We start from the raw sequence: 23085 nt of genomic DNA, 5'->3' as shown, positions 1-23085 counted from the left end.
GGATTGAGGGACGTTACGACCTTTGGAGTCAGGTTGTTCCCGTTTCCCTATGCACCCATGGGTTGGGTTTCTGCCATCAGCACAGGACACATCACTTTGTTCTATACACTGCCCTACAAGGCTCCCTTGCCTTTCTCCTTGCACCTATGCCAGATGGGTTGAACGCACCGATGCACCATCAATTGTGCACCCTGGCATACTCCCTCTGCACCATTCCTTTGTCGATTCCTAAACCGGGTGTAAGCTCTGGGTTCCTCATCATTCACTTGAGTGATGTCAATAATGGGACGAGTGACAGTTCTTTCATTCCAGTTGAGTGACCGTGAGTTGAGTGCAATATTCCTCATCATCGCAGAATTTCTTGCGATTCCTTCAACCAGCTACCTCCCTGGGTACTGCATCGTGGTCCCTGCCATGAAGGATGTGTGCTGTGAAGATACCTTGGTATCTCCTACCGACAACGACAGTGGACATGCCATCGACAGTCAACCTTGATTCTCGACAACATGGGCCAAGTTTTTCTAACTCTACACCTTCTATTGTCAGTGACTGTCATGTTTTAAGTGTGGGGACGTTAGCGGTTGGTCTGTTGTATGGTACTAGGTCCCTGTTGCTCGGTCAACCCTATCCGTTAAGGTTTAAGTGTGGGGACGCGTCCCTGCGCGTCTACATTGCATACCCCTCTGCATTTGCCTTAACTTGATAATGCATCTATGCCTACCCTGCTTTTACCCTGATGGGGTCCCTTCCCAAGCCACCCGTCCATTTTCAAACCACCCTTGGGGCCGTTCCCTTGCCGTTTTCCTTCATTCCTGGATTTTGTTGTCCTTCCATGTGAACGTACCCTACGTTCACCAAAATTCCAATCCAAACTTATAGCCCTATTCATCCCTTTGAATTGACAATTTTTTCTTTTTATCGACCCTTGTTCCGACAAACGGTTCTAAAGCTATTAATTTTTTAAGTATTTTTGGGTAACTTGGTCGGTTTTCCATATGCACGCACCTTTATTGCTTCGGAACGGTGATCTGACGTGATAGCCCAGACCTACACCTTCCCCCTGACATTTTTCTTTTTACTCCCTATCATTCCAATGCACGGTTCATCCGTTATAAATTTTTACGGGTTTTCGGGGCCATTTTCATGCGCCTTTTTCATATTTTTCCATGTAAACATGTCGTATTTTCATCGGAATTCCCGTTTGATGTGACGGCCGTGTTCCGTCCACCTTTCCTCACATTTTTCCTTCTTTCTCCCCCCTATTTTGCCCGCCAGATTTTTAGTTCCTCCTCATTTTTCATGTTTTTCGTGTTTTTTGCATGTGAACCCCTCCTCATTCCCCCGGAACTCAGTTTTGATGTGACAGCCTTGTGCAACCCCTTCCCTCGCACATTTTTTCTTTTTTCTACCCTCTATTCGGGTGAACCGATTTTTTGTTATTAATTTTCGACCTCGTTTTCGTGTGCCATTTTTCCGTTTTTCCCATGTGAACGTGTCCTATCTTGGTCAAAACTGTGTTTTGACATGATAGAGTTGTTGGACACATTCTTTTGCACCTTTTTCCTTCTTTCCGCCCTGCATTCCGACGAGTGGATTTTCCGATATTAATCCCCCTATGTGTTTTTGGGCCTGTTTTTTTGCATTTTTCCCATGTGAACGCCCTCATTTTCCTCCAGACACCCCGTCTTACTTTTCGCTCATTTTCTCCTTCTCTCTCGGCCCATTTTTCCTTTTTACAGATTTTCGTTTCGACGAACGGTTTATGAGTTATTAATTTTTATTTGTTTTTTCGTGTTCTCGCGTGCCTCACCTTGCGTGTGAACGCGTGCATTTTCGTTTTTCCGTATCTCGAGACGCCCCCATCGCGTTCGCGACTTGCGTGTCAACGTCCCCGCCCCGTCGGGTCCCACCAGCGTAAATTTTTTTACCCTCGCTCCTCGCATGCGCGCTGGACGGGGGCGTGCCACCTTTCCCTCTCTTTTCTTTCTCCATTAATTAATTCATTTATTGATTAATTTTATTTTTTAAAAAATTAATGGGCACCTCCCCGCGTCCCAACTAGCCCCCCCCCCCCTGTCTCTGAGGAAGATCAGGGTAGAGCCTAAGAGCACCTCTTGCATCAAAATGCTGACTATAATCATCTACTTAAAAAAAAAAGACAAAGAAATAAAAAGTGGAAACACTGGACCCCCCCAAAAGCATCTTGAGTGCCACAATCACTGCACCTAGGTTTTCCATACCTAGCGCCATTCCCCTATTGCACATGCTTAGGGCACATCAAGGGCAGGACATTCTCCTAGACCTGTCTCCCTAAGCGGTGCAGTGCACATACAACGATGCACGAACTAGATCCTCAAGTGTGGGATACCACCAAGGGCTTTGCCCAAGGTTAGACCCATCTTCTAGTTCCACAAGCATGTGCACCACGCACCACATGGCATAGCAGACACCCCCAAGTAGTGCAGCTTATTTTCTTTCCAAGTACAAACAAAGGCCCCAACCACCAGCTTTGGAGGCCCCATCATCCATGCAATATGCCCTGACCCCCACCACCTTAATCGGGTGATCCGTTCTTCCCAAGCCCAATTCCCCTGGGATCCCATCAACATCGAGTCACACGTCCGTGCTTCCTTATCAAACCCTCACTAGCTCAAAAGGCAAGCATCCCACTGGAACGAGCACCTACTTACAAACAGGGCCATCTTGTGCAACGATATCACCATGCAGGTGAAACAGAACAAAGACAGGACCAAGGTAGCCCCAATCAAAAAGTAAATGAAGAAGCTCATTTGGAACAATGCACGAGAAGGCAATCGCGGAGGACCAAAATATGAATCTGTCTAACCATATCTTCAATTTCAAATTGGATGCACCCATTCGCCTCTCTCCAAGAACATCCAACACCATAATTCAATTTTAAAAGACAGATCCATGCAAGGCTAGTGTCAAAGAGAGACCCGCCCCAACTACATCTTCAATTTCAAGGCCGGTCCATCCAACACCATCCCCCGCAAGGGCTTGTATGCCAACTTAAAAAAACCATCTGGCTGCGCACATCCCACCTTCCAACTACTACACATCATTGCCATGGGACTGGCACTAAACTAGGAGGGCGGTAATGTTAACCTCAACATAAGAAGAAAGTGGAAAAAAGTGAAAAAGCGCAAGTCAGGACCTAAAAGAGGTGGCCCAAGAGGAAATCGGACACAACGAAAGAGGCATGAAAGAGAATGACTAAAAGTGCAAGGGCGGCCTCAAAAATCATGTGCAAGGGTGGCCTCAAAAATCAAGTCAAAGGCAAAAGTGCATTTTAAAATATAAGGCACCCCTAAAACTGTTGTAAAAGAGCATCATGCTCCCTCCTGTGCAAATTGTAAAGGTAGATTGGCGATAGGAAGGAAGCTAGGAAGATAGGAGGACAATGGACAAAATGGCCTAGACCATGGCCGACCATGTAAAAAGGGGATGACCACCCAAGGGAAAGAGAACATGAAGTTAATGGAAACAATCATTCTTGGTGTGTGGCAAAGAGCTTCTTTTCCTTCTTCTCTTCTTATTGCACTCTTGTGTGTGCTTGAGTGAGGAAGTGAGGGAGTGTGACAGAGTGAGGAAGTGAGTGTGTGAGAGTGAGGGATTGAGGAGAAGAAGCTCCCCATCTCCTCTCTTCATCTTCTTCTCTTCTCTTCTCTTGTCTCACACGGCTATGGAGGATGGAGCTTGACGGAGAGGGATTGAGGTTGCTTGAGCTTATCTCAAGGATCGTGGAGCTACTGGAGTGCAAGAAAGAGAAGGGTACTCAATCGAGCATCAAGGTAAGCTCACTACATCCCATAGGTAGGGAGAGCCCATCGGCTATGTGAGAGGTAGCCATGGCCCCTCGGCTTGAAACACTTGACCAATAAGCAATTCTAGGTCTTGGGGGTTAAGCAAGAGAGCTCCCTTCAAAGGGCTGCAAATAATTATTCAGGGGAGCTCTATGCTATGTGTCCTAATGTAAAAGTGATGATTGGTGATGTACAAGAAGAGCAGCACTTCTTTGTGCAAGATAGTTCCTCATATGCAGTGATTTTGGGACGGCCCTATATTATAGAAGTGTGTATGGAAACAAAGGTGCTTAATGATGATTCTGCTTATGCAAGAGTTAGAAGCAAGGATGGGAGAAAAGTAGTCCAATTTCTTACCATTTGTTTTAATCATCCTAATAATTGAGATATGCTTTGAGAGTCTCCTTTGCCTCCAAATGCAAGGGAATTCAAAGGCTCAAATTTTCATTAAGCATTGTTGTAATGCGGGGCTACAGTAGTACTATTCAGAGGATGTACTCGCCTCTTAATGGAATGAAGCATGTATTTACTCTAGTTATTCTTAGTTTACAACAAATAGTTCATATTGGCTTAAGTCTATGTTAGATTGAACGCATATCTATGAAACGGGTTGCTAAGGAATTGAGAGCATTGGGGTTGTTAGCTGAAAATGAAGGCATTTCAGGCCTCTTTTATGGGCTAAATATTACTACCACAATGGCTTAAATTTAACAACTATACATGTAGAAAATGAGGCTGAAAATAGAGTGTTGTTAGTATGTTCTTTGGACATGTATGATGTTATAGCATTGTTTGCTTAGTAAGAAGGATTACAATGGGCTGAAGCTGTTGTCGAGACAAAGTATAAGACGGTTGACAAAAAGATGAAACTTGTTTATTTGCTACTTCCACCAGACAGTGAGGGTCTGTATGAGAAAGTGTCAAGGTAGCCAAGGTTATGGGATCCTAAAGAAATAAGTCATTAGTTTATAGCTGAAACATTACAGAAATTGAAAATTGGTACAAAAGGGTTTCTTTTGCCTATTGAAAGAGACTATTTTATGTAGATGGTTAGGCATGGGAGAGAATTTGCATTTCAACTAGCCAAAATAGGTTGTGTGGATCTGAATTTTGTCTCTCATATGGTAATATTTACTATGCCACATGTACCATGGAACTTGAGACCTATTTCAATGCCTAAAGCTTACTTGCCAAAGCTAATGGATTTGCTAAATGAAAAGATTGCATAAAGATCTTGGAGCACTCTTTAGCCCTGTACTCAAATCATTGGTTTACTGAGTCAAAAAATAATGGGGCTTTGAGATTTATTCAAGATATGCAGCCAGTTGACCATAAGAAATGTGGGTGTAGGTCTTTTGGTTGATGAATTTGCAAAGGCTTTTGCAGGCACATCCATCTATTATTTGGGTGATCTTTACTCAGGGTATAATTAGTTTCAGCTTGCAGTTGAGAGCAGAGATATCACAACCATGAAGTCTCTCTTGGGGTTACTACATATGTATAATCTCCCATAGGGTGCAACAAACTCAATGGCATACATGACAAATGCTATGAATAGGGTACTCAAGGATTTTATACCACAATTGACAATGCCCTTCTTGGATAATGTTCCAATCAAAGGGGGTGCAGTGGATGAAAAGAATAAAGAGATGGATGCTCATGGGTGCAGATAGTTTGTTGCAGTCCATATTGTGGATTGTGAAAGGATTTCAACGAGTCTAGAAGAGGCGCATTTAACTCTTTTTGGGAAAAAGTCAATCTTTGGAGTTGAAGAGGTTTTGATTGTTGGGCATATATGTGGGCCCTATGGGCGAAGACCATCACCAGTGAAAATAGATGGGATTGATAGAATGCAAGATCTGTGCACAAATGTATATGAGGTGCATAGATTCTTAGGTACATGTGTGTTCTATTTGATATGGATCCCTCACTTTGCATATGTAGCTGATGCTCTATATCAACTCTTGAGGAAATGTCAAAGGTTTCACTAGGAAAGGAAGCATCAAAAAGCGAAGTGGCTCTTGAAATCTACTCCTACATTGAGAAAGACTAATTATTCACATGAAAGCCTATCATTATTACTGTTGATACGAGCCCAATTAGGATTGGATGGGAAATTGAGCAAGATGATGAGGAAGGGTAAATATATGCAATATAGTTTGGTACTAAAGTATTGACTGGATGATGGAGAAGGTATTCCCAGGTAAAAAGAGAATTATGGGAAATTGTGACAGCCCCTTAAATGTGATAAGAAGTATTTTATGGATGCTTGTGTAGTCATTGAGACTGATTGTTTGCCGATAGTGGGTATCATTACTAGTTATGCTACCTCAGACATTGCTATGCTCCAATGGATTGCATACATCAAATCTTTGAACCCTGAATTTTAGCATATTGCAGGTAGGTTGGTAGACATGTTATCTCATGCACGCAGTGAGAATGAAGATAGGATGATGGATGAGGAGAAAGAAGACGACTTTCTTGTAGCTAAAAATAATGTTTTGATTGGTGAAACTGAATTGACAGTTGTTGTAACTACATGTATAGCTCTTATGAATGCAAGGAGAACATTAAATGTAGTGAATACAACAACAGGGTTATCAAGTACGAGTGCTGTAAGAGTGAATTTAGCAATGCAAGGAGTTGCTACAACACTAACAGAAGCTTGGACAACAAAGAGAGAACACTTTAGATGTTATATGTATCTTGTGTAGAAGTGTTTCCAGAAGATAAATATATAGGAGAGTGGCTGAGAATCGATCAATACCTCAACACATTAACAAAGAGAAACTAGTGGTCGAATGAGGAGTTTAAGAAGATCAAGAGGAAAGCCTATGGGTTTTTCTTAAAAGATGGGTACTTGTGGAAACATGGTATGCCATTGCAAGTTCTGGGTGATAGAGCTTCACAAGTAAACGTTATGCAATAATTTCATGAAAGCTTTTGCAAAGATCAAAGAAAGATATTGGTGGGAGGGCATGTAAAAGGATGTTGCTCACTTTGTGGAAACATGTACGACATGTCAAATGTATTCGTTTGCTATGAGACATCGGGATGGATTGCAGCCCACATATCCCTTGTGTCCTCATTTTAAGTGGCTGTTGGATCTAGTCACGATGCCTACAAGTCTTGTCAAATGAGATATCTTATACTTGCACATGATTACTTGACTAATCAAGTGGAAGGGAGAGCTCTACATACCAGGTCAACAAATGCAGTGTGTACTTTTCTCTTAGAAGAGATATTTTGTCGGTATGGCTATGTGGGAAAAATTATAGTAGATAGGGGTGAAATGGATGCAAATGAAGCCCATGATTTCTTTGCATGGTTGGGAATAAAGCTTGCTTTAACTTTAACTTATAACCTTGAAGAAAATGGCAAAAGTGAAAGAGACCACCCACCTATTGCTGTGAAGGCATTGGCAAAAGCATGTGGAGAGAAGGTAAAAGAGTGGCCATGATTGCTCCCTTATTCTTTGTGGGTTAATAGAACAACTCATAGTGCTGTTACAGGATATATGTCTAATGAATTGATGTATGGCGGTCAAAAACCTATCATACTGATAGAAGAGATGACAGTCACATGGAGTGTGCTACTTGAGAAGAGGAGTTGTTGGCCTTATGTATTAGACAATTGGAAAGAAAGTTAAAAGACATAGAGACAACAATTGCAAAGTTAAGAGCATCAAGGATACAGAACAAGAAACAATTTGACAAAGGACATAGAGTAAGGCCAAGAATCACACAAGATGGGGATTGGGTACTAGTTTATGACAATAGTTTAGACAACCAGCATAGTGCCATGTGTAAAGTATCTAAACAATGGTTTGGACCCTATGGGGTAAGACAAGTGTTTGATAATGCTACTTATGCATTAAATGAGCTGGATGGGACAACCATAAAACTTTCGGTAGATAGTAGGGAAAAGAATCAAATTAATCAAGAGGCGGGAATCTACTACCTATGAGTTGCTAGAACTGGAAGAAAATAGTGACCATGATACAAGGGCTAGCCAGGAAGATATGGAAGTTGAAAAAGCAAAGGATATGGTTGCAAAGGATGAGAAGGACTCAGAATTTGGTGACAACTAGGACTTTGGCACATATCAGAGGATGTGTAGGTTCAGAGGGGGTGGATGTCGTGTTGCTAACACAGACACAGTGTGAAAAACCCTAGAGTGTATTATCATCTAGCTTTATTATTGATCTAGAGAGTCAATGTCATATTAGTCATTAGTGTTAGTGTCCATAGTATGGATAGTTCCAAAATACAAGATTTTTGGACAAGGTTAGTCTATTTTTGATATTTTGGATATTATTTCTTGTAAATATCCTAAAAAATGTTAAAAACTTCTAGAATAGGGTGACATGCAAAAAGCAAGTGGCTTTTCAGCCAGTTTTGAGAGATCTCATGCAAAAAGAAGGGTCTTTCAAATTCATGTGGGTGTGATCGTAGTTTATAGGTAGCAAACAACACTCTAGAATGGGGAGAAGAAGAGGGAGCAATCTGTGACAATTCTGAGCAAGTCACTTGCAATTTTACCTCCCTTTTGGAGCCAACGGAACCATGAGATTTGGGATTTGAGGCGCAATAGAGAAGAAGCTAGTTTTTGGTATGTGTTTTTGGTCTACTAGGGAGCTCCATGAGATCTAATGCTTGTAGATTGCTTCGAAGTAGTCCTAGACAAGGATTTTGTTTATAATCTCAGGTTCTATCAATATATAGTGCTTTTAATTATTGAGCTTTGTCTTTATATTGTGTAAAGGATTTGGTAGATTTGAATCCCTTGCATATTCTTTTTCTACTCTTCTATCTCCTATTCTCTACTTCCTTCTCTCTTTGATCCTCGATTGGATACGACCTTTTGACTAAAACCCCTCCGAGATTGTGCATCTTGCTCATTAAATCCAATCGAGCCCAATAGTTTTTGTGGCTCAATGAATTATAGGTGAAGACAACATTTAGATTTTGCAACACTCTTGCTACGTCAACTAGCCACTACTGATTAAAGGCCTCTTTCCAAGCATCTAATTCACTGTTGGAACATATTAAAACCAATGGCAATGCATCTGAGGGATTAATGACCATGTTGAAGTCTATGTCAAAGAGCCCTATTCTAGGAGGAATTTCCTGTGACATTGCCCACTCCTTACTCCTAATCTTGCTATCATTCGAACCATACATATTATTGATGCTTATTTTATCATTCCCCCATCTAACTAACATAGCTAAAACACCTCCCTCTTAAGCATGCACACAAGGTCTCTAGTAGACTTGATGATGGTAAGGCAGCTTGAGCTTCCTTCATTTACCACTCTAAGAAGCAAGAATAATACTTGTGATGAAATTACGAACCACTCCACTTGTGTAGTTTATGCTCTTCCACATGTACAACATCAAATTCGTGCTTAGAAATCCATTACCAAAATTTGGCTCTTTTTATCTCCCTGTTTAGCCCTAAATTCCTTGATTGAGTATTTTTTGCATTGCCTCTCTACTTAGTTGAAACCACTTCGTAGAATCCTATCCCCCATAGTAAATTTGTTGGACTTAACCTTTAGACTTGAGCGTAACATTGAACTAGTTGGCCATATCAAGGGCCTTTGGCAGTGTTTTGATGAAGAAAGCCAAAGCTGCCCTAGTATTAAACTAGAGCATATCATACTAGACTTTGTCAATGTCTAGAGCAACTTGCTTGGCATTGCTTTCCTTTCTTTCTTTCATTTTTTTTTTGAGCATCGTGGCAAGGATCTCTAATATGATTTGGGGATTTGCTTCCAGATGTAGTTAAAAGTCATATTGTGTGTCAAGCGAGGCCTCTCTTGAAACCTCCTCCTTGCCTTTTTCTTTACCAACTCTACTAGTTTCTTTACCATCTTCTACTTCTCCATTACTCCTTTTTTATTTTTGTGCAAGATTAAGGCTATTGTGCTCTCGATGCTCATCGAAGAGCTTCCACTGTGATGTCTTATGGTTACACATTCAGTGAAGGAAAGGTAAGGAAAAGACATCTACATAAGTATTCTAGATATATGCTTATGGGATACTTACTCATAATCTTGACATGTTTTTCTAAGATCAAAATTGATCCACTGAATAGTCTAAGTTTTCATTATTAAGTTGTGTTAACTCAATGAGAACTTTGGGTGGATCAAAGCACATGCAAGGAGCTATCCTAAGTGCTACAAGGTATCTAGGCCAAAAAATGCAAAAAGGCAACGTGTTTTTCATAAAGAAACATTTTTCAACTATTTTGGGAGGATTTTTCACAATTCTACTCACATGGACTTGTTGACATGTCTATTTCATTCGATTAGAGTACTTGGAAGACCATATTCAAAGTCCAAATGTGAAAGTTATAGGGGAAACGAGTTGCAACCATGACTACTATCCTTAGGGTTTTGATCATATTCCATTGCTTACAAGGTTTCTTGCCTATGGCATCTACTTGCCTATTGCCAATGCACACTTTGGGCTATCAAAGGGTATACTTTTGGGTGATATTGAGTTGTAAAGGATTGATCTTTTGCCATGGTACATACCCATAGAATGGAGTTGAAGTACATCCAACAGTCTATAGAACATCCCAGGTTATTTTAATTAATGTATGAATCATGATCTTTCATTTTTATTACTGTAGCATTGAGTTTTGGATTGCATAGAGTGGTCAATCAATCATCTTAATAGAGTTTCATCTGAGCCATTTTCCTAGACACAGAGTTTGTAATTTGAGAAAAAGTGTATAGAGATTATCAAAGAGTAATACACAATGTGTTTTGGGTTCTTTTGTTTCTCCCATCTATCTTGTCTGTTTCCTATGAACCCAAGTGCTTAGTGACTTCACACAACCCCCCTCCCCCCTAGCCAACAACACAATATGGCATTGCTTCGTCTATTGCAATCACCCTACTCAGTTGCCATACTCATGTTTACATGAGTTCATGCAATGTAGTAATATGATCATTAATTTATATCAATGGTCTAATAATCTATACTATTTTTTATTTTGGATTCTCCTAAGCTTGAAACAGGAAACCCCTATCTTACATGGCAATTGTGAGGAGATTCCCGATCCTTAATAATATTTAGATTTTATGTCTAAAAATCAACACCAAGACCTCCCTCTCCCTCTCCCTCTCCCTCTCCCTCTCCCTCTCCCTCTCTCCCTCTCTCTCTCTCTCTCTCTCTCTCTCTCTCTCTCTCTCTCTCTCTCTCTCTCTCTCTCTCTCTCTCTCTCTCTCTCTCTCTCTCTCATGTTATGGTCAGCTAGAGAGGAGGAGACAATTGAAGAAGTGGAAGAAACACGGCCATCCCTCCCCAATCACCATATTGCGGGTCCTTTCATCCTATGTGCTCTCTCCCATGTGATAATCATCAAATTTCTAAAGCATTTGTGGGTGGAAGGCTGGAGTCGAAGGAATAAATTAACAACTTTTATCAAGTTATTTTTAAACTTTATAAAGGTTATAGCATCTTTCCCATCATTATCAAGTTATTTTTTAAGTTTAAAGAACTATCAAGTTGGTAGACTTTACATGGCCACAATTTAATGGTTTGAACATAAGTTTAGAAAAAAATCATTAAAAATAGAATAAATACACATGATATAATTTTTCTGAAAATATTTGTACATTGAATGCTACGTATTGAGGCATGGATTGTGATGTATGAAGAACTTGTAAGGGATCCTTGAAGAATCATGACAACTTCTAGTATACTATACTACACCTTTGTGTGTAAAGAAATCATACTTGCTTATTTGAATAGATGTAAACACCCACTATGAAGTCTCATTTGCTCATGTGGGGAGTATCCCCAACAATTAGAGCTTGAACACTATCCAAGGAAAGGTTTATATATGAATGCAGAAGTGGAGAAAAACATCAATGGACCAAGAGAATTGACAATCGAGAAATTTAAAGACCTAAACATCTTTCATATCAAAGTTCTACCTACCATAACAGTTTTATATGCAAGTATTCTCGATACTTGTACTTTGAACAATGCCTATAATTCATTAAGTGATTTCCTACAACTGTGACTTTTGTGAGAAACATAACATAAGCACAACAAAAACATGCAGATATACAACACATTGAATGCATACACCCACTACACATGCAATCCCCTTTACTTTTTACAAAACACACACATACACATATACAACCATACATGTGACAACCATCCAAATATCAAACTACCATAACCATAACATGCAAACATGTAAGCATGTATGAAATCCAATCATCACCTACACCACAAAGTCTTTATTGTGTGTAAAACAACAACACAAGTCCATACACATATACACGTGTGAAAGAGGTGTTGTGAAGTTAAAGTATGAGGATTTTCTATTTATTCACCCCCTTAGGATTTGTACTTTGTTTCTCTTTGCCACTTGCATGTATCCCCTTACCCCCTACACATGTACATGGCAACACTTTACACAAACAAGCAAGACACATGAAATGAGGTAAAAAAGTTCACTTATAGGAGACAAGTAAAGAGGGAAGCAAAAATTGAGCCCCAAGAAGGAACACACACCTACACATATATGCCCATACTATACATTTCATCCAATCACATGCATCTATAAATAAACATTCTTGTATTTACAAACACGTGTAAGTACAAACAAATCCACATTAAACCTCCAAAATACGTGTATCTTGGAGGGCACACAAATGCATGAGAGAGAGAGAGAGAGAGAGAGAGAGAGAGAGAGAGAGAGAGAGAGAGAGAGAGAGAGAGAGAGAGAGAGAGAGAGAGAGAGAGAGAGAGAGAGAGAGAGAGAGAGAGAGAGAGAGAGAGAGAGAGAGAGAGAGAGAGAGAGAGAGAGATGGTTATGCCTTATTATCTTTCTTTTTCTCTCATATTGATTTAGTCAACATATTGGAAAAAATAAAAAAGCTTGGAGAGAGAGAGAGAGAGAGGGATGCTTATGCCTTATTATCTTTCTTTTTCTCTCATATTGATTTAGTCAACATATTAGAAAAAATAAAAAAGCTTGGAGAGAGAGAGAGAGAGAGTTTAGACAAAAAATTGTGTATAGCTCTTAAAAATGAGAGTGTAGAAAGTTTACTTGCTTATATTCAAGCAATTCAATTTATAACACTATTATCTACTTCTTTTTTTTTGGATAGTAGCACTTTTAGGGAATTTACTTAAACTTATTAACTAAGTTTGAAATGGGCATACTTTTGTTTGCATTGAACTAGCATGTAGGTCTAACTTTCATCAATTTATACTTTCTTTCAAAGATTCTTTTATTAAAATAGAAGTTTCTATGCTTGAAGCTTATTTGAATCCCAGTCTTTGTCCAACTCTAAACACTCTTTACATACTTTGTAATAATGAAGAGGATAAAAGAAAGAAGGTCTATTAAATAAAATAGTAATGGAGACTACATGGGACTTGAGTCTCAACAAAGAAAAGGAGGCAAAATAGAAAGAAAGAGACTATATGGAACTTAAGTTTTGTTTCTCATGAAAGTCAACGAATTCAAGGGAGCATTCGATGCTTTCTGGGGATAGGAAAAACTTTCATTTATCGATAAGAGCTCCAAATTTTTAGATATATAAAGCAAATTATCTAAAGCTAAAACAACAAAATAATTATGATAAAAAATGAATGCCTAGTCTTGCAGCAGTGTGATTTGAAATAGGTAAAATGCTATCATTACACTTGCTATCATGGCTAGATGACACTTTTTGTGCTTAAAAAGCCCATGTTTCTTGTACTCAATTACCATTCGGTAGATCATCAACTCTAAGCAATATAAGTTATTGGTGGGGATTTGGTTCATATGTTAGTTTTGGTTTGGTCATTTAAGTTATTAGTGGTGTTTTTTAAGCTATGAATTATACACCTCATGTTGATCTCACTTTCAACAGCATAGAACATGTCATGAGAGATGCGAAGGGAGGTTGATTGCTTTGCTACATATATGAAAATTGGGCTAGCATGTTTTATTGTAGTTCAAATTTAGTTTTTTTGTGGTTTGTATTATAGAAGTTATATGAGTCACAAGGAATTTGTTTCGTGCATTGGAGTGTTCATTCCTTTATCAATCATCATTACTACTTTTGTTGATGTTGTCAAATGGTCAAACCATAGGACATAACCAAATTGACTTGATCTGATTTCTACAGTGACAAGGTTCAAATCTTCCATCTATTAGGATACCTCACTTGCATATATTTCTACACTTCCACTTGGCATCTATTGTGATGAGAAACAACTCATCTGACTGTGACCTTGTACAGAAGAAGAAGAGAGCACTCATCATGAAGGGGGCTTCCTACTTAGATGCTTTCAGCAATTATCCACTCCACACTTAGCTACCCAAAGTTTATCGTGGGCATGATAACTAGTACACCAGAGGTGCGTCCTTCCTTCTCCTCTCATACTAGGGAAAGGTCCTCTCAATGCCATAATGCCTGCACTAGATATGGAGTGAACCGTCTCACAAGGTTTTGAACCTAGTTCACATACTGCTTTAATGGGTGAACAACCTGACCCTTGGGATATAGTATGGCCCTAGGTGGCGAAGAGCCGACATCAAGGTGCCAAACCTTTCCATCGATGTGAACTCTTAAAGAAGATCAACCTATTATCCCTAGAGTAATAGTTATGCGAGCAACAATCCTTCCACTTGGCACCATCAGATCACTAAGATTGACTTTCGTTCCCACTCAATTGGTAGGTCTTGTAGTCAAGCTCCCTTTTGCCTTTGTAATCAAAGGCAAATTTTTGTCCAGCTTGAGGGAACCTTTGCATGCCTCCACTACCCTTTGGGAGGCCTATGCCCCATAGAAACTCTCTATGTGGGATTGTCCCTTGAGCTATATCTAGCACAAAGTTAGAATTCTAGCTCTTCCATAGTGGTATCTCATTGACGGCTTGCCCCCCCCCCCCCCCCCCCCCACGAAAAGGGGCCTTCTTCACCTTCCACCTAAGTTGTGCAACACGAGCCCAAAGCCACTCCCAAGGAATAGTGAAGCTTCATAAGGACCTTTTGTCTAGGTGCAGGTAGTTTGCATCTTCATAGACATGTCTATTTTCTTGAGTCTTTCTTTGAGATAGTGCCCAAATTGTCATGCCTTTTGTGCGGATTGAAACTTACTCGATAAGGAATTTTGCTACCTTAGGACCGTTATAGTTACAGTTGTCGTTCATTGGGGCTTTGATTTTGCCAACTCTCCCATTATCAAGTCATTGACTTCCTTAACCTTCGAGCCTTGGGTAGGTGTAAGCGCCTATTAAAGTTATAATATAATTATAATTTAAAAGCCTTTTATTCTCATGAGACTAAGAACCTAACACCATATACGAATTTGTTTTGCATAAATATTTTTAATAAAATAAAAATTTGCCCAATTATGTGTTAAACGTATTTATATATCTACCACTTTTTATTCAGATTTCATTTTACTCTATTAGGTCATAGTTGCTTATTGTATAATGAAGTTACTTTTTAACCTATTAAGAATTTAGGACTAAAAAGCATATATTTTTTTCCTAAACAAAACCAAGGTTCTAAAAGACAAAATCATCTTCAAAAAAATAAGAGTCAATCAATGAAAGGTATAAAATTAACTTTAATAAATTATATTCTAGGTTTTTAGAACATTTATAGATTGTGGTACCATAACAACTATATGAATCCTTAGAGAAAGAGAGAGAGACCTCTCTTCCTCTCTAGGCACCACGCCTCTCCCTCTCTCTCCTCGTCTGTCACCCCGCCGGCAGACGCAGAGGCCGATGATCAATGGCTCTCTCTCTCTCTCTCTCTCTGAGAGAGAGAGAGACACACACACACACACACACACACACCAGAGAGAGAGAGAGAGAGACACACACACACACACACACACACACACACACACACATTGCCGACTCCCCCCTCTCCCTCTCCCTCTCTATCGATAGCCGAGGCATCCAACAACCAACAAGACCTCTGCAGCGTAGAGCTTTTCAAAAGCCCCATTTGACTTTCTCATATCAAACGTTGCGAAAACAATCGATAGCCATGGTCCTACTCTTTACGAGGAGGACCAAAAACGTGTGGCTTGTCATATACGACTATCAGATAAACTACGTGCAATGTGCGACTTGCTCGGAAATCGGAATATATATATTTCCTCGAGACAGAGACGTGATTCCCCGGTACTTCATCAACAGCAGCACATGGCCGGTTTCATAGCCCCGCAGGAGCAGTCTCCTTCTCGTTCACGGACATCATCATTTGCCATGGCCAATAAGCCAGTAGCACTCGTGACAGGCTGCTCAGCTGGTGGCATTGGCCATGCTCTGGCTCTGGAGCTTGCAGGAAGAGGCCTCTACCATGTGGTTGCAACAAGCCGCTCCCTCTCCACCCTGGATGAAGCCCTCCTTGCCCACCCTGCCATAGAGACCATGGCCCTCGATGTGTCCTCCATGGAGTCCATCTCTCAGGCAGTGGATGCCATTCTCACTCAAGCAGGGCCTATCAGCATCCTCATCAATAATGCAGGCACATCTTGCTACGCGCCCACCGCCGAGCTGCCCTTCCCTCTCTTGGAGAATGTTTTTCGAACAAATGTTTACGGTAAAGTCACCCTTTCTTTCATCTCTATCTTGGTTAGTGCAATGGAGGATTATTTGCAGGATAAGCAGCCAAGGCGTAATCATTATAGCACAGGAAACATCCAGTTCTTAGAACCTTTGAAGCTTGGAGCACACCCAAAAATTCTAATTGCAACATACTTTTCAATAAGTTTAAAATTTTCTTATTTGATGGTAGGTGGGAAAAGCCCTAAAACTAGACAAGTTTTTTAGCACCTAGTGGCCAGGATGGGCTTATCTGAGTAAGTGGATGTCTATCATGATGACCTCCTTGTGTGTGTAGGTCCTCTGGCTTTGATTCAAGCAGTGTTGCCTCAAATGATTGAGGCAGGGAGCGGGAAGATTGTGAATGTTGGAAGTGTGGTAGGCCTTGTGGCAAATCCATGGTCTGGTGGCTACTGTGCGTCCAAAGCTGCACTGCATGCTCTCACTGACACCTTAAGGTATTGCTACTCTGTGAGAATTTGTCTGGTTGAGCTCTTTATGGTTATTGTCAGCTTTCAAACATTATTGCTGTCCACAACCATAATAGATCCTTCTTTCTCACTGAAAAGCGTGGTTATCCATGCTCACAAATACTTCTATATACAGCATCTGCAAATACAGACTTCAAAGCATGAGAGCAACAATTATGCTTTCCTTCTGTAGCATAATGACTGTCTGTTCAATGTGCCATTTGAATCTGTCTACATGGCTGGAGCCAGCAGCATTCATGGAACATGTGTTGTTGACAGCATCAATTGGCCTGCGCTGGCTGCCGCATTATTTGTTGGCTAATCGTCTCAATTCTCACCATTCTCACTGCCTTTGTGGAGCACTACATGGTTTTGTTCATGCACACAGCTCAGAAAATTGTCCATGCGATTTTACGTCTCGTTTAAGAGCCCATAGCTTGGACCAATGGTTGCACCAAGCACCAGGTAGCCATACCCATCCATACTTCGTTGTGTATTAGGTCAAAGGGCTTGTCTTCAAATCCCTAGCTTGATTGCAGTACTAAAGGTTAGGGGGAATCAGAGCTGAAAGGATTTCAAGTATTGTTTCTTTTTCTTCACAATAGTAGTATGAGGGTTTTTTCTTTAGTATATTTGCTTAACATAAACAATTTGTCATGAAATCCTTGCTGTCCATACATCCCATGGTGGCCATACATGCCTTGCTATCCATACAACCCTTGTGGTGCACTAAGCCCATGTTGTCCATTATAACCATGCTGTCCATGAGTGACAGGCTGGCCATTTGTACCATATTGTCCTTGATGGGGCTGATTCATATGGGGTGCATGGGGGCTCCTAGGGAGAGCGGGGGAAATCCAACCAAGGGTGGTGGGAGAAGGCCTCAAATGGATGTTGGCTACATGGTGGACGGGGGAATTCAATAGGGAGACTCATAATGTGTATGAGAGGGTTCCCTGATCTCATAGGTAGAAGGGGAAATTCCCTTAGCCCCAAGTATACCCTACGGACCATGCAAGGGTTCCTGATGTGGAGGACATCTAGACTCATGCCTAGAGTCATTGGTCTTCTCTTGGGATGAAGCGGTCGCTAATTGAGCAACAAGAGTAGTGATCTACTCCAAGGTCTATTAAGTCTTCAAGTTTGAGAGGGCCATGTGCTCGATCGCTTTGTCAAACTTGGACATCATTTGGTGGTGGTTAGTGACCATATCATTATGTCATTCCATATGTCAAAGCTCATGCTGACAGAGGGTGTGATTGAGAAGGTTGTGCGGGTCCGTTTCAGGCATTTTCTCTTATATCTCACCATGGTAATCCTATGCGAAGCTTGGTTCCTCATTCATGGAGGTCCGAGAGTCTCATCAACTCTAGCGGTGTAGTAGCTGTTCAAGAAGCAACTGATGGATGAGGCTACATGTGTTGCTTGCCCCTAAGTAGTTAGGGCACAAACTGTGAATAGGAGGAAAATCTGGTAGTTCCTCCACTAACTTCTTCCAAGAAGCCTTGCGTATGGAGTTGAAATTTAGGTCCCCATAACGGGCACGCTAAAGTAGCCCAAGCTTGTGAGAATTCCATGCAGCAAGGGCACTAAGCTTATAAAGCCCACCCTCTGGAGTATCCATCTAAGAATAGAACCTGTAGGAGCACACTCAATGGATAAAGACCACACGAGTACCTAGTTGTGTCAAGCCATGGACATAAATAATGTTAAAGCCAAAATCTAGTACATAAAGGGATTTGGCCGTTGAAGCTTGACGATCTGGCAAAAGGGAAATAGTCCCCACTCCATGAACCGGTATGGAAGAGTTGTCACTAATGGTAATTGAACCCCCTCTGGAATGAAGATCATGAAGCCAATTGTGTCCGTAGGTCATATGAGAAGTGGCCCCACAGTCAACGAGCCATGGCTTCTCCTCGATGGAGGAAGCAAGGGTTGTATCCTCAACTGCAAATAGATGCACAAAAACAGATTCAATGGTGGTAGGGATAGCCTTCAAATCCTTTGAACCATCCTTTGGTTTCAAATGGGGGTACTTCTACCAACACTTCTCCTTTGGATGTGTGCCCTTCCCACAATGTGGGTACTTGGAATTATTCTTCTCAACCTCCTTTGTAGATTGCAGTCTAAATGGGCACGCTGCTGTATACTAGAACAGAACAGAACAATTGCAGCATTTGGAAATGCTGCATAGTCTGGACTCCAATCAATAAGCTCCACATCAACCAGAAAAAGTTGTGTTTCAAGGTGGAAATTCACTATCTTGGTACATTCTCTCAGCGGGTGTGGTTTGCATGAATTCTCAAAATGAAGTGTTTGTGTCATGTGAAGTTGGGCTTGATCATCATGCATCAGATTTGTGGAGAACTACACCCAAATCTTACCGACCAAACATGCTAGAAGACAAACTGTTGGTTGGGTTCCGGTCTTGAACTGTCAGTAACCTAGGAGTTGAACTTTCAGGTCAAGTATGTGACCATGGGCAAAATTAGAGGAGAAATATTAGAGATGGCAGAATAGGCTGTAGCACATACAGAATGCTCTCCCTGTAAGGCACATTTCCAAGTTTTCTAAAAGCTTCAATCTGCCAACCAATTTTTTAATGGAACCATCTATAATTGATAAAATAATGTAGCAGATGAATGCCTTCCAAAGTGGAAAGAATTGAGAATGGCATGCATTTGGAAAGTGTGGACAATGCCTGCTCTTTATAACAATGGTTGTCTTGTCTTAGAGCACTTGCTGCTTGTTTTAACTTCGGTAGAAGTTGTAAAAGCGAAACCTTGATATCAGTGAAGATGTTTTGCTCGAAATTCACATGATTTTTTAATGTTGCTAGGATTGAATTGAAGCCTTTTGGAGTGCAAGTTATTCTTGTGATACCTGGAGCTATATCAACAAGATTTGCGGAGAAAGCTTATGAAGTAGTGAAAGGCTTGAAACTCAACATCTACAAGCTTCAGGGAGAAGCCATAGCTTTCAGGTTACTACACTATCGACAACAAAAGGCCACACCAACGGATGTGTTTGCCAAGAAGACCGTTGATGCAATCCTACAGAAGAATCCCCCAAAACATTTTTTATATGGGCATCTTTCCAGCAAATTTGCCTTCCTCTACCACATGCCCTGTTGGGTAAGAGATTGGTGGTTGTCTAAAACATTTAGCCTTTCTGGTCACAATCCTGACTTGGATCGAAAAAAACAAGCCTAATCAATGAACCAATGAAATACTTTTACTCAACTTTACAAGAATTCAAGCCCTCCTTGCAAGATTTGATCCTTCACAAACCAGCATAGCCACTTAATGCTATGAGCTCTAACCTTCCTGATTTGAAGGACACTGTATTATCCTTTGGGTTGCTCAGCTGAAAGAGCACGGCTTTATTGTTGTTTCCAAATGCTGTTTTATTGTATGCTGCCTATCTTGCCTTCTGGGTGCCTTCACCATTAGTCTCATCCCTTGCCCTGCACTTTAGTTACTGTCTTAATTGTCATAGCCTGTAATGCCAACACGTGACGACTCTAGTAAGCAGAGGGTTTTTTTGGGATCACTAATAGAGGATCTCTTTGGATGATTCCTGATATACAAGTTCACTCTGGATGATGGTTGGAAATTTGTGATCTTTAAATCCTTCTCATTCCAAAGTTTAAAATAAGGTAACAAGATCTAGACCGAAGCCTGTTGTAGTATTTGTATTATGAAAGTAAATATTTACAGCATCACAGGCGAAGCATCTTGAGATAAAGAAGCCCAAAGAACAGTCTTAACAGTCACCAAAAGTATGAACTTCTGATTAATTTCGCAATGAAAACCTACATTTTTAAATCCACTTTACAACCGTATGCCATATCAGTTTGTGACCTCGGGACATTGGTGAGTCACACATGCCTCTACTCTTTTGCATAGGATGCAAAGAGGGGAGACCTCCTCTTTGTTGCAAACTTGTTCATTTTGCAATTCCAGAGCACCATCTTTACCCTCTGGAACACGTAGCCCTCTGGATTTGGAATAGTTTTCATGGTAAGCTGTACGATATTAAACCATATAAGGTCTATGAGAACTGTCTATTTTCTAGCCTTCCCCTGATAAATTACCAGTCTCTGTTATTAAGATTTCATAGAATTTGAGTTTGCTTCCTGACATGAGGTAAGCCAATCTTCTTTCCTTTTTGTGCATCACCAATTGCAACCAAATTGTTCGAGAGACTAAAGTGCCTCTAATCTGGTCAATGGTCCAGCATTCTAGACCTATAGGATTTCCAAACATCCTTTTACACCCTTAAATGGTCACACCCTTAATGAATATTGAATTAGCTTCAGCTTCTCCTTAAAGGAGGATAAGGGAGGTTCGAAGGCATCCTGAAAGGTCCACTTGATTGAGTGATGGATTGCCTCCCCTGTTAGGTGTGCTTCCAGACCACAACTCAAGATAACTGTAAAGGTTGAAACAAAAAGCTCATATTACAAGATAGTATAAATTATCCATATGCCCAAAAACGACAGCATACATTCTTAAACTTAGAAACTATCATGTTGATATATATGTATACACACACACTAGAGACCTGCATGGCATTTAAGAGTGTTGGTATATGAGCTTCTTGACACAAAAAGTAGAGTAGAAGTGCTAGATTGCAAGAATTATTCAAACAAAAAGGCATGTAGTTAGTGTGATAGCAATACAAAAATCCATCAACCTCTTCAGTAGTTAGGGTGACAGCAATAAAAAAAGGCATTTAGTTAGGGTGATAGCAAAACAAAATCCCTTTTGTAGCTAATGTAAGGGGGGCTGATTAAATGACAGCCCCCGATGTTGTAGCAGAGAACCCTCCAATTTTGTATCCGAAACCCCCTCAATTCTGTATTAGCAATAGCCATTTTTGTGACACATTTGCTCCTATTTTCTGATTTCTGATTTCAGTATCTTTTTGTCACAGATTTCCCCTGCTTAGCACAAAAGTGCAGGCCGTATTTTCAACAAAGGATTAGCTTTGTAGGCCCTCTACACTGCTGTAGTAGAACATCACCATCCAAAAATTTGTTTGTGGCCTTGCTCCATGCTAGTGAGTATAGCACCATACCTCCAATAATGAAATTGCTTGAGATCTGACAAAGTTATTGGGGGCTCGGTAGTAGTTATCACTAAACTGACCCCCTTACCCTATAATTTGAGTCCTTATAGTTGTATGAAGGAAAAAGCAATATGATTACCTTTTTAAATTGCCTTCTGTGATAAACTCCACACGCTAACCCTCTAAATCACCTTTTTGTGATGCATATTATAGAACAGTTGGGATTCTAGCATGGTGTGGATTTGGAGAAATCTTCTACAAAATGGTAAGTGCCATGTTGCATAATGCATTTGCTGTCATTGGCATTAATGGGTATTTCTCCCGTTCCTTTGATTTGAAGAGATCTATCACACAAGGTTGTCCATTAGCACCTCTTCTCTTTGCTACAGTCACTCAACCCCTCCTAACTCATATTGACTTCAAAGTTCAGCAAGGTGCGATTCAAGGGCCCTCCCCCTGACCAATGGAAGATCTTTTGCCAGTCAGATGTCTGCCGATGATGGCAAATCCGCCCTTGAGCTTCTTTCTGTCTATGAAGAGTTTGCAGCCTTGTACAAGGCTTCAGTCATCAGCAAAGAGACGATAAAAGTCCTTATGTTGGACCTGATTGCTACTTTAGGCTTTAAAGTCATAAGAAAAGGCCAGATATTTCACTACCTTGGGAGCCCTTTGGGAATTGTAGTCTCGATGACGCAACGTTTTGACTGGCTTATGATTGAATTCCAAGGAAAACTGCAGCAGAAGTACAAAACTGCGTTGGAGCTAGCCGGGCAGTTGATGGCCCTTAAGTCTATGGTGACACCTATGGCCACCTTTATTTCACCAATCTTCTCCAAGGCCAATTGGAAATCAGTGGAATCTCTCTTCAGATGCTTCATTTGGTCTTTTGATGGAAGGAAGGATTTGCTTGCAATATCATGGGAGCAAATTACCAGTTCTTAGAGAGGCAGTGGACTTGGCATTGAACCTTTGCACTCTGAGTCTGCCCAGCTAACCTTGGAGTGCTTAAGAGATTGGATAAGCTGCAGCCTTGGTGCACCATGATCAAGCAATGGATTTTATAGCATGCCACTATCGCTAGGCACGTGGCAGGGTTTTACTGCATGGAACATATTTCTTAGGAAGGAG

General features: G+C 40.7%; 1 protein-coding gene across 10 annotated transcripts; it reads left to right on the top strand.

Annotated features, from left to right (window-relative positions):
* Positions 1-15680: 15680 nt before the first annotated feature.
* Positions 15681-22661, top strand: LOC148030534 (short-chain dehydrogenase ptmH-like). 10 transcript variants are annotated; one of them, XR_015692215.1, is made up of 5 exons: positions 15681-16412; positions 16713-16872; positions 21823-21948; positions 22176-22222; positions 22388-22661. XR_015692215.1 is itself a non-coding variant. In XM_087686889.1 (3 exons), the coding sequence occupies exons 1-3, from the start codon at positions 15929-15931 to the stop codon at positions 21872-21874; spliced, it is 696 nt and encodes a 231-aa protein (XP_087543015.1). In that variant the 5' UTR covers positions 15681-15928; the 3' UTR covers positions 21875-22661. The 10 variants fall into 10 exon arrangements, 2 of the variants coding, with proteins under 2 accessions (XP_087543015.1, XP_087543014.1); XR_015692214.1 differs by having other exon boundaries at positions 22347-22661; XR_015692213.1 differs by having other exon boundaries at positions 22171-22222.
* Positions 22662-23085: the final 424 nt, after the last annotated feature.

The sequence above is a fragment of the Lygodium microphyllum genome, chromosome 10 (assembly GCF_053477565.2).
Source record: "Lygodium microphyllum isolate KBCC chromosome 10, Lygodium_microphyllum_v1.1.10, whole genome shotgun sequence".
NCBI classification, from domain to species: domain Eukaryota; kingdom Viridiplantae; phylum Streptophyta; class Polypodiopsida; order Schizaeales; family Lygodiaceae; genus Lygodium; species Lygodium microphyllum.
The sequence above is the reverse complement of the archived record's forward strand: the minus strand, read 5'-3'. Positions and strand labels throughout refer to the sequence as shown.